The following is a 16,941-nucleotide window of genomic DNA, read 5'->3' on the forward strand; positions in this document are numbered from 1 at the left end:
TGATTGACTAACCACAAAATAATTCCACAATATATTTTATTTATAATGTTAAACATAATAGTGTTATTATAAGCAGTGGCGGAAGCAGGATCTCCACGAAGGGGGTTCAAAAAGAAAATTTTGTAGCTGGTGGGAATTGAACCTAGGACCTTATGAAGGTTTTGAATCCCCTTGACCACTAAACTACACTTTTGGGTTGTGTTAAGGAGGTTCAAAACTTAATATATAGAGGTAAAAAATAGATTTTACCTTATATATACAAGTGTAATTTTTTAGCGAACCCCCTTCCACCCCCTAAATCCGCCCCTGATTATAAGACTCATTCAAACCACCAACTTAACTAACTCCCTAAGCTTTATAGCAAACTTCTCCATCGCAAATCCACCCATTTTTTTATTTCATTTCCTCCTCTTTAAGCTCCTTTTCTTCTGCCTCTGCATCTATGTTGCATCCCTTGTTCTCTTCCAGAGCACATTTGGGGTGGAGATCAAAATCACTTCACAACAGAATGACCACACTCGTCCCTCACCATTGCATCCATCACAGTTATAAAACAAGCGCTTTGTAAGTACGAGTTCATGCTCATGGAGAGCGTGATTCACATTCTCAGGCCACCCCTTTGCCATCTCCTCATATTGTGCCTCAATCTACTTCATGCGCTCCTCTGTGAACGGATAAGCCAAAACAAATAACTAGATTTCTGGCTTCAGTTGTAACAGTCCTATCTGTTGGCCTAATAGCAACCAACAGGGGATACCACGAACTTTGAACAGACTACTCAATCACACCTTCCTTTCATCACCATAGGGAAGAGCCAGCCACGACATTGTGACAAAAAATTCATCAAAGGAGGCCTGATCTCTATCACTATATATGAATACAACCTCTAAAGCATCATCATTCTCTTTAATCTTGTCATATGCTTCCGTAAGCTTTGGTATGAAAGTACGACACGGAGGACACCAGTGTGCAGAAAAGTAAAGAAGAACATTCTTCCCAACAAGAGCAGACACTGGAATCTACAAAGAAAAATCTCTGATGACTGACTGTAAGTGTGGGAAGGCAGGTAAAGACATCAACAGAAATGGGATGGAAGCTGGTTTACAGTATGATTGACAAAGAAAAATACATGAGAGCACATCTCATGTCAAAATCAGAAAAAAAAAGATGATAACTCGACTAGCAAAGTCAGAGTTATCAAAAAGTCATGTTAATATAACTAGAGTTACCAAATTATGAAAGTAAACATAAGTATCTCACCTTAGCACCATCCTTCCCAATAACAAAATCACGATCTCCTGAAACCAAAATTGACTCAAGTGTCTGCACTTTTCGATTAGCTTTCTCTATCTTCTCAAGTTTTGCAAATCTCTCAGGTGTAAAAGGGTATGCTTGGATGTCGTTCTCTTCTGTGGCTTCAGCTGCATTAGAATGAAGAGCCTTCCCATCTGGCGAAATGATCACCAATGTAGGAAGTTCAGATAGTTCAGCTTCTCGCAGCTCCTGTCCTTCAAGGGGAAGTGAAAACCAAGTCAAGTTAGCAAATGCTTGTTTGAATGACTCTTCATCATCATCAAGCGGAATCGTCAGAAAATCAAAGTTTTCTCCTAGTTCCTTCAACTTTTTTATACACTTCAACTAGCTTTGGAGTGAAAGAAAGGCATCCATTGAATGCGGCCAACAACAAATAAAGGCCTACAGTCTTGCCTTCAAGCTCACAAACTGCTACCTGATAGATATTAAATCATAGTGAAACAGCAGTAACAACAATACGAATTAAACCATAAAGAACATAGTGTAAGGAACTCCAGAAGGTACAACAATTTGAACTGACTTTCCTCCCATCAGCGGCAAATACAAAGTCTCGTGACTGTGAGAGTAAGATAGATTTCAAGGATTGATCCCTCTTAGCTGCTTCTTCCCGGTCTTTAATTTCTTTAACCCATTTAGGAAGTAAAGGGTAACCTTCCACCCCATACTCAAGGATGGTCTCAACTCCACCATCAGTCAATACCTTCCCATTTTCATCAAGGAGTATTCCTTTAACAACAAACAGCTCATCCAGACATTTACGGATTTCAGAATCAGAGAAAGGGACTGCAGGGCATGGCATTTTGGATAAGTAACCCATGAAAGACTCATCGTCCTCATCAGCAGAAAGGAAAACAACTTCAAGTTCTCCTTTGGGAAGGAGCTCATTGTACACCTCTACCGAATTTGGGGTGAAACGTTGGCACGGACCATACCATGATGCCGAAAAGTATAACCCAACTCTTCCCCCCTTTTTGAAGTATCAAGTGTAACCTAAAATTTTGAAAATAATGAGAAGCTTGGATTGTTGATAAATATAGTGGATCAACTCTGTTAATGATTTGAAAATCCACTTAATTCTTTTTTATCATATGGAAGTGATACAAACAGAATATAATACAATGGATGACAAGCAAATTTGTTACTCCCTCCATCCCAATTTGTTTGGCATAGTTTGAATAAACACAGAGTTTAAGAAAGGAATACATGAGCTAAATTGGTATAAATATCAAAAGTACAGTGATAACAAAAAATATCTTTTTGTATACAATGATCCCATGACAAATTATGTCAACCGAAAAAAGGAAAGTTAAAGTTACAAGTTTCTAAATACAGAAAGGTGTCAATATGTAACAGCCTAGATATTGTCCGCTTTGCGCCTAAGCTCGCGCGGCTTTAAAATGTGTCACTAGGGTCTAATACTTGTGTACTGATATGCCCAACATCTCTCTCATATTTTGTCGATGTGGGATTCGCCTGGAGTGTCATATACACCCCTTCTTAGGTATTGTCCTTGGTGAGGTTTGCCTCATTACCTTCTCAAAGATGTGAGATTAACTCAGTTGGCTGCGGAAGTTTGCCCCACCATCGTTCAAGGTTGCAAGCGGAATATAATGTTAAACCTATTCCCATGTGCCATATTCCATATATTTAACTATTTATACAAGCATTGAGAGAAAATAAGTGCAGGTCCAAAAGCATAATTAATAATTAAATACGAAATAGTTATCACCCGAATCCATAATCTATTGATAGAAACTCAATGATAACTGAAATAATAAAACTCTAGTCTAAATGCCACGCTAAGACCGTGGAGTATCTAATAAAGTTACATGACTTTAACTAGCAGGCATGCATACCCAAAGCAAAGAAATATGATAGCTTAATTGCAGGAATTCACCGAAGAACTCAAGGATTAAGCAGCCGACTCAGGAGGAGAAGTTTGAGAATTTCAGCAATGGCGGAAAAGAGAAGATGTGGATTTGAGAGAATTATGAGAGAAGAGAGTATTTAGGAAACTTATAATGCAAATCTTATTCATTTCTATATATTACAATGTACTTATATAAAATGGGAATGAATACAACTTGTCTAACAAAATTTTTTCTCCTAACAACTTATGTAACTAACTCCAACTAACTTCTGCTGACATGGCATTTAACTAACTAACTGATTTCTGGAAATTTTTCTCTAACTAACATTTACTGATTCCACTAACTTCGAGCTGGACTTTCTGTATCAATACTCCCTCCTGCAGAAGATCCTTGACCGCAAGGATCAAAATGAGGAAATTGAACCTTCACTACAGTTAAGAATTCCCAAGTAGCACAATTAGCAGGTAACCCTGCCCATTTCACCAGTCCTTGTGCGTTAGCTTTGTTTCCCTTCTTTACCATCCTTCTTTGTAGTATGGCCTCTGGTTTTGGACAATGTGGGCTGGCTATATCAGTGATGGGAGGGTAGGCAATTTGAGTGGGTAGTTGGTGGCATTTCTTTAAGAGTAATACATGAATGGTAGGGTGTATTGTGACTGATGGTGGAAACAGTAGGGTATATGCAACTAGTCCTACTCTTTTGGAGATCTGAAAAGGTCCATAATACTTTGCTGCTAACTTGTGAAATGCTTGTGCTGACGCGGTCGCTTGTTTATATGGTTGGATCTTCAAATAAACCTAATCTCCTACTGCAAATTGCATGTCACTCCTGTGAGCATCAACTTGTTGTTTCATCCTTAGTTGAGCTCTCAGCAAATGATGTGTGAGTAGTTGTAACTTCAGCTCCCTATTGATCAGTGTATTGTGAACTACAACTCAGGCTGATTCACCTGGTAAGTAAGGAAGATGTAAGTAAGGAGGTATGCCATATAGAACTTCGTAAGGGGCGATTTTAATAGCTAAATGGTATGATGTATTGTACCAGTATTCAGCCATAGGTAGCCAAGAATACCATTTGGAGCTGTCTTCATTACAGAAACATCTGAGATATGTCTCCGAACATCTGTTTAGAACTTCAGTTTGCCCATCAGACTGAGGATGATAGGTTGAGGAAGTGTTCAATTGTACCCCTTGTATTGAGAACAGCTCTTGCCAGAATGAACTCAAAAACACTGCATCTCTGTCACTAACAATCGAGTCTGGGAGACCATGCAATTTGACTATGTTATCCAGGAATACCTTGGCTATTGATTGGGCAGTATAAGGATGCTTTAAGGGAATGCAGTACCCATACTTACTTAGTCTGTCCACAACCACAAGAATGACTTCATAACCATGGGATTTGGGCAACCTATCTATAAAAAGTCCATGCTGATTTGTGACCACATCACCTCTGGAGTAGGTAGTAGTTGTAGAAGGTAGGGGTGGGCATATATTGGGTAAAACCGATAACCCGAACCATTAATTATTTATTGGGTTATCGGTATTGGGTTATTGGATTAATGGATCGGTAACTGATAAAAAAAAATTTATTGGGTTATCGGTTCGGGCTCGGTTTGGCAATTCTGTTATTGGGTAAAACCAATAACCCAATAAGGGTTAACTAATTTACTAGTTTACCCTTAAGTATATACATACTAGGGTTTCATATACACAGTTCTCACTTCTCAGTTTCTCCGCCTCACACCCTGTCGCCCTCACCAGTTCTCTGCCAAATGGATTGCCTTTGCTTGCAAATTCAACCACTGATTTTTAAATCAAAGCTTTTCTTGGAATACTCAAGTCAAGTTTCACTAAGATGGAACTTTAACTAGTTGTCCTGTTACTCAATCAGATAATGTGGGTGCTTTTGGCAGCAAGAAAATCTTACAATTAGAAGAAACATTTTCTATCAAAAGAATATTGATCAATTGAAAAGGAGAATGAATGCAAATATATCTAAGCAACATAAAAAAAATTGTTCTCATTTGCAACATCTGTTTTAGTTTTATCTTTTCGGGTAAACCGATAACCGAACCGATAATGATCAATAACCGATTAACGGATAACCGATAACCGATAACCAATATCTTATCGGTTTGGTTATCGGTTTATCATATTTATAAACTGATAACCAATAGGCAAAACCGATAATATTCATAACCGAACCGAACTGGCCGATGCTCACTCCTAGTAGAAGGCCAGGGTAGGCTGGTAGATCAGATTTGCTTCTTTGGCAAGTGTCACATCCTTGCACAACTAACTGGACATCTTTCCTGATACCCTTCAAGTAAAATAGTGTCATAAGCCTTTTTAATGTTGCTTCAATGCCTAAATGACGTCCTTGTGGAGTGGAATGCCATAGCCAATGATATATGTTCTCAGCTGTTAAATGTTGCCTAGTACCAATTTCCCTTTTCTCCTTAATTGGTTGTGCTGCCAAATGTATTGTGAGCGAGTTGAGGGATTAGCTATTAGTTGCTCGATCAATGCTTTGAGCTCAGAGTCTGTCTCCCAACTATCAATGATGGCTTGCATAAGATCAGAACTGGTAGTAGATAGTACAAGACAGAATAGTTCAGCTCTAGGCATCCTAGAAAGGGCATCGACCACCTTATTTGTGACTCCACTTTTATACTTAATGACATAGTCAAAGGGCATAAGCTTGGTTAGCCATATAAGCTGAGAGTTGGTATGGAGCTTTTGTTCCATTAAGAACTTCAAAGCTCTTTGGTCAGTCCTGATGATGAACCTTTTGCCAAGCAGATGTTGAGACCATTTAGTGACTGCATGAACTATGGCTAATAGCTCTCTATATTACACTGAGAGTGCCATATGCCTGGTAGATAATGCTTTGCTGATAAAGGCTATGAGGTGTCCTTATTGCATGAGAACAACACCAATCCCATGTCCATTGGCATCAGTTTCAACAACAAAGGTTTTGTTAATATCAGGAAGTGTCAATATAGGAGCTTTTGTCAAGGCTTCCTTTAATTCTTCAAAAGCAGCAATAGCTTTGGGCGACCATTTGAAGTTACCCTTCTTCAAGAGGTCTGTTAATAGTTTGCAAATAATCCCAAAGCTTTGTATGAACCTTCTATAGTAGCCAACTAAGCCAAGAAATCCTCTCAATTGTTTAATGTTGGTTGGTATGGGCCAGTTTCTGACGACTTCTATTTTTTGAGGGTCTGTTGATACTCCTCCTTCAGTAATGAAGTGGCCTAAATACTCTATCCTTTTAACTCCAAAGAAACACTTACTCTCTTTAGCAAATAGATGGTGTTTCTTCATTTCAACGAATACAGATCTGAGATGCCCCAAATGATCCTCCATGCTCCTACTATAGATGAGTATATCATCAAAGAAAACTAGTACATACTTTCTGAGAAAAGCCTGAAAGACAGAGTTCATCAAGCCTTGGAATGTTGCTGGTGCATTTGACAGACCAAAGGGCATCACCAGGTACTTATAGTGTCCTAAGTGAGTCCTAAATACAGTCTTAGGAACATCTTCTTTTGCCATTCTCAATTGATGATATCCAGACCTTAGATCTATTTTAGAGAAGATCTTAGACCCTTTCAATTCATCTAACAGATCTTTCAGCATAGGTATGAGAAACTTATTCTTTATAGTGTGCTTATTTAGGTCCCTATAGTCAATACATAATCTCCAAGACCTATCCTTCTTCCCAACTAAGACAACAGGGGCATCAAAAGGACTGTTGCTAGGTTGTATAATTCCCTGGTCTAACATTTGTTGTACCAGGGATTCTATCACATCTTTCTTCACTGAAGGATACCTATAGGGTCTCTTATTTATAGGTTCAGTTCCTGATTGCAACAACACAATTCTGTGGTAAAAGACTCTTCTAGATCGTGGTAACTGTTTAGGTTCCACAAACAATTCTTTAAATTCTTTCAGTAAGGTTAACAGTTGTGGATCTACATTGTTTTGTTCTTTATACTCTAAGAAATACCATTGTAACTCATTACACATAGTAGGTATTACTTGAATCATACAAAGCTCACAATGATTACCTATAGCTCTAGTTAATCTCCCCACTCTAGTAGCTATGACATGTTTCTTGCTCCTCTTAGAACGTGCTTCCTTGCTTTGTAGTAGAACTCTATAGTAAGAGTTGTTAAATTCATCTTTATATCTCCGAGCGTTAATAGCCACTGAACTCTAAGCACTACACCACATGATCCTAGAGGCAATAACAAAAATTCAGCAGAGAATTCAACCCCTTACAACAACTAAGAAATTTTGTGGTAAAAGACTCTTCTAGATCGTGGTAATTGTTTAGGTTCCACAAACAATTCTTTAAATTCTTTCATTAAGGTTAACAGTTGTGGATCTACATTGTTTTGTTCTTTAGACTCTAAGGAATACCATTGTGACTCATTACACATAGTAAGTATTACTTGAATCATACAAAGCTCAGAATGATTACCTATAGCTCTAGTTAATCTCTCCACTCCAGTAGCTATGACATTTTTTCAGAGTGAAGTAAATACCATATTTTCTTTTACAAATTCGTCACAATTTTGTAATGGACCTGTCCGTTATGAATATTCTGTCACAAATATGTATTTGTCTTGCATAAATTGGTAAAATAACCCTGTCAGTTATGACAATAAGCAAATAGATATACGAGATCAATTTATCATAGAAGCAGTTTAAAAAGGTGAAATTTAGCTCAAGTGCTACAAGACTCAAGATGAGAGAGCAGATATTTTGACAAAGGCACATCATAAGGATCATTTGTTTCTATCTTAGAGAGTTACTTGGACTTGTAAAATAATTGCGTTAAAAAGAAATGTTAAGATTAGTGCACTTTTAATTGTATTCAACTTCTAGATTATTTAGAAAAAATTTAGCTAGTCAGTCTAGAATAGAGCAAGTATGCGTCGAGTCAATAAAGAGAGTGGTAAAGTTTGTTAAATTTTTGAGAGACTGACATAATTGGCTGTTCGGCACAAACATAAGACAACCACTAGCCCATTATATTTGATTGCAAGTTATAGCCTAAAACTTATTGCATTGGCTACAACAAAACATGGGGAAAGTGCACGGTTAGCCACTAATAACACATGTATTTATTTTTAAGCCTCTGTTTAAAATGTCTTTAGTATTTAGCCACTACTTTAATAAATTTTAACTGCCCAGACGAAAATATCCTTCTGTTCATGTCCTTAACTTTTGAACTTAACTTCAGGACTACATGTCCTTAACTTTTGAACTTGTAACTCTAAGTTCAGGACTTCAGGACTACATGTCTTTAACTTTTGAACTTAACTTCATGACTTTAGAGACTACATGTCCTTAACTTTTGAACTTGGAACTCTTAGTTCAGGACTACATGTCCTTAACTTTTGAACTTAACTTCAAGACTACATATACTTAACTTTTGAACTTGGAACTCTAAGTTCAGGACTACATGTCCTTAACTTTTGAACTTGGAACTCTAAGTTCAGGACTAACTCCAGGACTACATGTCCTTAATTTTTGAACTTAACTTCAAGACTTTAGGGTCCTTAACTTTTGAACTTGGAACTCTAAGTTCAGGACTACATGTCCTTAACTTTTGAACTTGTAATTCTAAGTTTAGGATTCAGGACTACATGTCCTTAACTTTTGAACTTGGAACTAAAACCAAACAAAAATAGGATAACTATCCCATATAAATAAATAACATGGGTTAAAACAGAGTTCGTTGTGACTTGCGGCCTACTCTGTTCTCTCACATTCTTCTACCCAAACAAAAGCCTCAAATAATACCAAATTTTATCTCATGAATTGGGTTCGTGGTGAAGTTGTTGGTCAAGCATTGGGTTCGTGGTGAAGCTGTTGGTCAAGCAAGTTTTGGAAAAGTCAATTTTGCAATACCCACAAAGCAGAATACTCAAATTCTTCCATTGATGGTAGTAAAGTCATCTTGGGTTTCCCACTCTGCTACTCTCAGCAACGAGAAGAAAAACGTATTTTCGTTTGGGAAGGAATGGGTAACACTGTCTTTTCATATTAATTTTAATAGACTAGTGGCTACTTTTGCTCAGCATTAAAAATACTGAATAAAAAGTAAATACCACTTTAAAAAGTGGCTACCGCACACAATTTTTACACAAAACATTCGCTAACCCCACCTTATTTTTTTATTCTGCCTCTTTGCTATGCCCAACTCCACCATCCAAACAATTATCATAACCCTTCATAATTATTAGTGTTTACTTTCTCAATTTGACAGTTTCTGTAATATTAATTGCTGAATTAGTGGTTGCAAATACTAGTTTTTTTCCTATAAAATGAAAGAAATAAAATTTGAACTTAACAAGTAGACTATTATCAAAATTGAGCACTGCACTCAAAATTGATATCACATTAATTTAAACTACAAATCTAGGCCGAAGATGTCCTTTGCTTCCTTGTATTTCCAGTCTATTGAAACCCAATTCAAATGTGTACCATGCTGATTGTAAATGTAGCCATAATCTGCGTCAATTTGAATGCAGCAACCCATCCCACGCGTATAATATTTTCCTTCGATCCCCTTCCTGTTGCTGCGCCGAAAAACATTTTCTCGAATTGTGCAAATCAAGTGCATGCTCAAATGTCCAAAGCATTCCCAATAAAACACGTCCCATCTATTTGTTGTCGAAACCCCATGCACATGCCTTCTTGTTGGACGCGTTTCTTCAAAGTCACGCTCACCTCATGCGTATGCCATCCGTGCATCTCCCACATTGAGAGAAACAATTCGTTGTCTAGCATGTGATACATTTCCAGCGTGCAATTCCATGTGAAAACAGGCGTGCATCCCTGATGGAATTTAAAGTCCTCCCAAAAAAACATGCCCCAACTGCTTTGGTTGTGAAAGCTGCCAGCATCCATGCGTGCATCAAGATCTCCTATGTTTGCTGCTGTTATTGGTTTTGTCGAATAGTTGTTTTGTCTCTTGTTTCCATAATGCGTGTCGATTCCATTAGCCATGTGTGTTCTGCAGACACATTCATTGTCGACCTACTGAAGCGTGCTAGTAAATTGCAGGCGTGCGTTGATTCCTCTGTCCCCATTGCTTAATGGTTGGAGCATGGTTGTAACGTCCAAACATTAAAAAATTAAAATTGTTGCTCCTTTTGATTCTAAAAGCATCCATCACATGCTTTTATGTATCCAAGATAACTTTCCATGGGTATTACACTTTTCCATGTGATACTTTTGTTCAACAGCATGTGTTGTCTGGTGGTTTGTAACACCCAAAACGTGAGATTCCATCTTTTGTCGAAAAGCTGAATTGTCTTATATTTCCAAAATGCATGCTGCATTTCCTAGAAATTCCCTAGCGTGCTGGTGCATTCTCCAAGCGCATTGGCATCTATTATTGTCCAGAACTTCACGTGCCCATCTTGTTTTCCCATCCTATTTCAGTACTTCCCTTTGATGTGAATGACTGTCATGAAACGAAAATTACAAAAATGCCAAAGCCTACCTTTAGTGTCCTCCCAGTGGATTGAATGCAATGCAATAATACCACCACTTGAGATTCTACTATAAGATTAGGCTTTAGCTTCGATGATATACCTACAAAAAAATGAACAAAGTTAGCCGAAAAATTGCTATCCAAACTCTCCTCAAGAATGATTCGAGTGTGATAACAAAATGAATCCTCTTTTCCTCCTAATTCCTTGCAACCTTCACTCTTATGTAAGGGCATTGCATCTTATCTTCGTTAATAATCATCCTTCCTTTTGAGTCCATATCCCAGAAACCATGGCATTCAGTATTTCCTTCATCTAGAGCATAATTGGCAAGGTGGTCTGCTAATGTATTCCCTTCTCTGAATATGTGTGTGACCTTGATGATACTTTGTTCCTTCAATCTTAAAATCTCCTCTACATGTTCAGTAATATACCAAGGAGGCTTCCATGATTCCTCTATAATGTTCTTTAATAGCATAGAATCTGTCTGCAGCCATATCTGGAAATAATTAAGATTTTTGCACATCTTCAATGCCTCCACAATAGCTACCGCTTCTGATTCATTGTTGGTTCCTTCAAAAATCTCCCTTCCTTCTTCATATATCAAATCACCTACCTCATCCCTTATGCAGAAACCAATTGAACTCCTCTATGGGTTCCCTCTACATGCTCCATCCGTATTCACTTTGATCCATCCTCTTGAAGGAAATTCCCATAACACTTTATCATATTTCAGTCGAGGTGTGTATTGCTCCATCATTGTCAGTAAGTCCAGCCACTTGTGAGGCACATGTAGTCCAGGCTTTTTCAGTTGGACTAGAGCTTGCATAGTAGATGACACCTGGTAAATAACTCTGCTCACTGACACTGCTTCTCCATATTTTAAACTGTTTTTTCTCTTCCAAAGTTCCCATACAATGCATGCAGGTAGAGCTTGTAACACTGGCTTCAATCTAGGTACAACTGGTGCTGTCCAACACTTTGTAATTGCTTGATGTAATGACAACCCATCTAATGCAATTCCTGCTCTCCTCAGGAAGTAAGTCCAAACACTTCTACCTGCATTGGATGTGAAGAACAAATGTAGTAATGACTCCTCCTTAGGATCAACACAGCACCAACATTCAGATGGCATGGAGTATCCTAGTTTACGCAAGAAATCATCAAATGGCAGTTTGGCTTTACACAGGAAGAAGGATATCTTGAAAGGTAAACCTTTTACCCATATCATCTTGTAAGCTAATCTTGGGTTGGCTCTTCTTCGCAGGTAATCCCATGCAGACTTTACTGTAAAATGTCCCTTTGTTTCAAGCATCCAGAAAGGAGTATCTAACTGTGAACTTTCAGTTGGTGGTCTAATATTCTGCACAATGTGGTGTGCCAAATCTTCTGGTAGGCTCTCAAACATTTTATCCGCATTCCACATACCATTTTCAGCCAGATCATTGACATTATGAATATCCTCATCGATACCAAACTCTGCTAGTACTTGAAAATATAAGGCTCCCATCTCAGTCCAATTGTCGTACCAAAATAGAGCTGATCCCATTCTCAGTTTCCAGTAGATTTAATGCTCAATCAAGTCCCTACATTCTAGCATTTTTCTCCACACGTGGGATCCATGCTTCTAAGGTACAATTACTGCATTCAGTTTCTTGCAGTACTTTTGACTCATAAAAGAACTCCACAAACTGGGCTTAGTCCTGAAATTCCACTATAATTTGTAGAATAGTGCCTTGGATACATCATGTAGGGACCTGAAACCTATGCCGCCCTCCTCATAAGGCATACAATGGTTAGTCCAAGACGCCCAATGTCTAGTGCTGCCTCCCACATTGCTGCTCCAGAAAAACTTGGCAAAAATGCTATGTAATTTGTTGATCACATAACTTGGTAGATTAACTGCTGACAACATATGAATTGGGATACTCTGCAGGACATTTGCAATCAAAACAGCTCTGCCTCCTACAGAAAGGAGTTTGCCTTTCCATGAATGCAGTTTGTCCATAACCTTGGTGATTAATCCCTGGTAATAGTCTCCCCTTCTTCTTGCATAAAAATAGGACAGCCAAGATAGGTCATAGGGAAATATTGTCTTTGTATACCTGTAATCCTTTCCACCTTGTTAATCACCTCATTATTCGTTAAGTGATGCAGGTATATGGCTGATTTGGCTTTGTTCACCAGTTGACCAGATGATGATTCATAAGCTTGCAAAACCTGCATCACAAGTCTCAATGAAGTTTCATCAGAAGAGCAGAAAATGATCGTATCATCAGCGTATGATAGATGATTTATTTTTGGGCTCCATTTTGGCATTCCAAATCCACAGAAATACAGGTTAGTGTGTAGTGAATTCAATCCCCGAGAAAGTGTTTCTGCTGCTAGAATGAATAGAGTTGGTGACAAAGGGTCACCCTATTTAACTCCCCTCGATGATTTGAAGAAACCATTAGGCTGACCATTTATAAGAATAGAGTACCAATTGTTCCCAATCAAATCAAAGATCAAGCCAATAAGAGCTTCAGGAAATCCCATTTTTCTTAGTATTTTGGTCAGGAATAGCCATGATAGCCTATCGTAAGCTTTTGTCATATCAAGCTTAATCACAACGTTTGGACCTGCTTTTGTTCTCAACCTGATATCCTTAATGATTTCTTGAGTTAGCAGTACGTTCTCAACTATGCTTCTGCCCTTCACAAAACTTGCCTGTTCCTCTGAGATTATGTTTGGTAATAATTCAACCAACCTCTCATGAATAACCCTAGAGAAAATCTTGTTAGCAAAGTTGCTAAGACTGATTGGTCTCATGTCTGCAAAGGTCATAACTTCTTTTTTCTTTGGTAATAAAACCAGGTTTGTGTGTGTCACACTCTTTGGCAACTGCTGACCGCAAAAGAAAGCCTTGACCATGCTTACTACATCTTCAATAATTTCCCAGCATGTTTGGTAAAAGGCTCTAGTGAATCCATCCGGTCCACCAGCTGAGTCCCCATTCAACCCCATAACTACGCTCTTCACTTCTTCATTGGAAGGCAAAGCCATCAATCTTTCATGTTGATCACTATCTACCATTGAAGGTACATGATTTAGAATATAAAAATCATTTGGAACTGCACTCTCTGTAAATTGATCCTTGTAGAACTTTATTGCTTCTTCTGCTATTAAGTGATCTTCTTCAATCCAGTTACCAAGGCTATTCTGGATCCTTGATAATTTCAGTCTCTTCCTTCTCCCATTAACTTGGTCATGGAAGACTTTAGTGTTTCTATCGCCATCTTTGAACCATAACATGCCAACTTTTTGTCTCCAGAATTCCTCTTCTAATGCAAGATATTTAATCATTTCATCTTGGACCTGTTGTAATCTTTGTCTATTCATCTGTGTAGGATTGACTTCAAATTGTCTTTTATGAGCCATGACCACCTCCTCAAGGCTTGCAATCTTCTGGAATATATCCCCATATGTAGCTCTGCTCCAGGTAGATAGTGCTTGTTTAAGCTTCTTTAACTTGTAGTTAAAAATGCAGAAAGGGTTAGTACTAAAATCAGCATTCCAATTCTCCTTTACTACATCTTTGAAGGTTTCATGCTTTGTCCAGAAGTTAAGAAATCTGAATGACTTCTTAATTGGCGTAGTTTCTATATCACATTTCAGCAGCATTGGGCATTGATCAGACCCAATTTAGGATAGGCGAGTTATCTCCAATCCAGGAAAGGTTTGTTGCAATTCATTATTGCCAAAACATCTGTCCAATCTTTTAAAAATGCATTCCTCCTCTAATCTTCCATTCCACCATGTAAATATGCTTCCTTTAAAACCCAAGTCTGTCAAGTTGCAGGTATTGATGCAGTGTCTGAAGTCATCTACTTCAATGAGAGAAACTGGCAAGCCCCCATATTTCTCTTTCTCATCCTATATCACATTAATGTCGCCTCCAACTAGCCAAGGTACTGTCATATCTGATGCCATTGCATACAACGTATCCCATAGTTCTATTCTTTCAGTGCGATCACATTTGGCATAGACTAGTGTAAGGATGAGCTCAACATGTGTTTCAGAGTGCATCAATCTCAAAGTCAGCTGTTGAGTCATGTTATATAAAATAGTAACCTCAAAAATTTCATCAATAAAAGCCCAAATCTTGTTTGACACATTCACCACAGCCTGTGCCAAACCAATTCTTGCTCTATACCTCTCCATTTTGTGAGACTGTTGCATAGGCTCAAGGATTCCTATGAACTCAAAATGATGTTTTCTGTGCATTGTAATCAGCCTTTCAAATGCTTTTATTGTGTTTACTGACCTGATATTCCATATAATGGCATCCATTAAATGTTTTGGGATTTGGACAGTGTTCTCCTTGTTTGTACTCCACTAACTGGGACAATAGAAGTCTCTTTTGACTGTTTCTTTTTTCCCTTTGTTGCAGATTTACTAGTTCAATAAGCCTTGGCGATAGATCTCCCTGCTTGGCAACATTAAGGAAATTTTGTGCAGTGGATTCCTCATCCATGTCTCTACCTTTAAGTTCTGCGTGGTTAACTTGATCATGTGCTTCTAGTGCTTTTTTTGATGTAACAATATCCTCTGCCTGGTTGATAAGTTCTGCATCTTTTTCAGCATGTTCATTGGTCAACAACATTGTATTGTTCAATGGAACGTTACTTCCTGCTAAATCCTGCACGGTGCTCAATGGAACAGTACTTCTTGCATAAACCTGCACTGTCATAGCTCGGTTCTTGTCTGCATTTCTCATCTTGGTTCTTGTCTGCATTTTCAGCTTCTTTCAAGGCATTACTAACAACATTATATGAAGTCCCTCCTGGATCTATAATATTAATGTTCCCCTCTTTTGTCTTTTCTGTTGCTGCATTTGTGCATTCGCTGATGCTTTGAATATTGATTGCATTGGCATTACAATTAACAATTTGATCCTCATCTTCCACTTCATTTCCTCCAAATTCTTCATCACTATGCATTGTATCTGGAATCTGACCATCTGCTAAGTCTTCCTCTGTTTGGTTGAGCCATAATCTTCCTCCTGCCCATTTTTCTTTTTCATTGGTCCTGAATTTCTCAAAATCTGTATCTTCAACAAATTCATTTTCTTTGTTGTTTGCTAATTGTTGTTCAACATTGGTGTCCTGTGAAGGAATGTCTTGACATGAAGTATTGACTTGAACTACATTATTTTTGAATGCTTTTTGGACCCAATGGGCAGTTGACTCATTGCGAAAATGCTGCTCATTCCCCAAATCTTTTTGTACACAATGAGCTGTTGATTCCCTATTTACTGCATGATTTTTTATTGCTGTAGGATTGAAAGTAGGTGTTGCAGGGTTCAGTTTCTTGGGTTGTGTCTTGGATGATTGTCTCCTAGATGAGTTAGGAGAAGTTACCTTTTGTACTATTTCTCTAGTTGAAAAATCAAATTCCTGCTCCTCTGACTCATTCTCTACACTTGTTGTGGAGTTATTTTGCTGAATATCATTGTTGCCTGTGGTTTTTTGAACTGGAGTTTCCTCCACAGCTGCCAATTGGTTACCTTCGTTAATCTCACCATTTTTAATTTCTAGCACTGCAAATTGGTTGGTTGTTTGTATTTGTTTTTTCACAGCTGTATTGTTAACAAGAACTATTTCTTTCCCTTCTGCAGTAGTACCTTCAGATTGTTTGCCTTTGTTTAGTCCCCTATTGTTGCGAACTTCCTTCCATTGAGGGCCTGCATTACCAACTACCTTACCACTAGTAAGGATCATTAAGGGAGCATCATGTTTTGCAGGTTTACTATTGCCTTGTTTCACATTTTCGACATTTTCCTTATGCTGGACATTTTTGCTTTCCCTTAAATCAGAATTAATTCTCCAACATTCAAGCATGTCATGGCCTTGTAACTTGCAGTCTTTACAGTACTTTGGCAAATAATCATAGTTAATGGTTACCCATTCAGTTCTTACATCCCCATTTACGTCATTGACAATGTCCATTCGAACTTTCTTTGGGAGGTCAGCTAGCAGATCCACCAACACTTTAACACGAGCACAGCTAGGTCTAGTTTTCTTGATAGTAGCCAAATCTAAGTGAAGGGGTTTACCTACAACAGAAGCTAGAGAGAACAAGCATTCTCTGGCAAAATAGGTAGGCAGCAAATTAGGGAATGAAATCCAAGCCATTACCTTAGGTGTCTCCTCTCCAACTTTAAATTTTGCATCATAGATCAATGTTCTCAGTTGATA

General features: G+C 38.1%; 1 protein-coding gene and 1 pseudogene across 1 annotated transcript; both read right to left on the bottom strand.

Moving 5' to 3' along the window:
* Nucleotides 1–393: 393 nt before the first annotated feature.
* On the bottom strand, nt 394–5,936 carry LOC104230454 (probable nucleoredoxin 1; annotated as a pseudogene).
* A 4,965-nt stretch (nt 5,937–10,901) lies between these two features.
* Nucleotides 10,902–12,251, bottom strand: LOC104230453 (uncharacterized). The gene is made up of 2 exons (XM_009783269.2): nt 11,369–12,251; nt 10,902–11,314 (listed from the first exon to the last, which is right to left on the bottom strand). Exons 1-2 carry the CDS (start codon nt 12,249–12,251, stop codon nt 10,902–10,904), a joined length of 1,296 nt encoding a protein of 431 aa, XP_009781571.2.
* Between the last annotated feature and the right edge of the window lie 4,690 nt (nt 12,252–16,941).

This window comes from Nicotiana sylvestris, chromosome 11 (genome assembly GCF_000393655.2).
Source record: "Nicotiana sylvestris chromosome 11, ASM39365v2, whole genome shotgun sequence".
Taxonomy (NCBI): domain Eukaryota; kingdom Viridiplantae; phylum Streptophyta; class Magnoliopsida; order Solanales; family Solanaceae; genus Nicotiana; species Nicotiana sylvestris.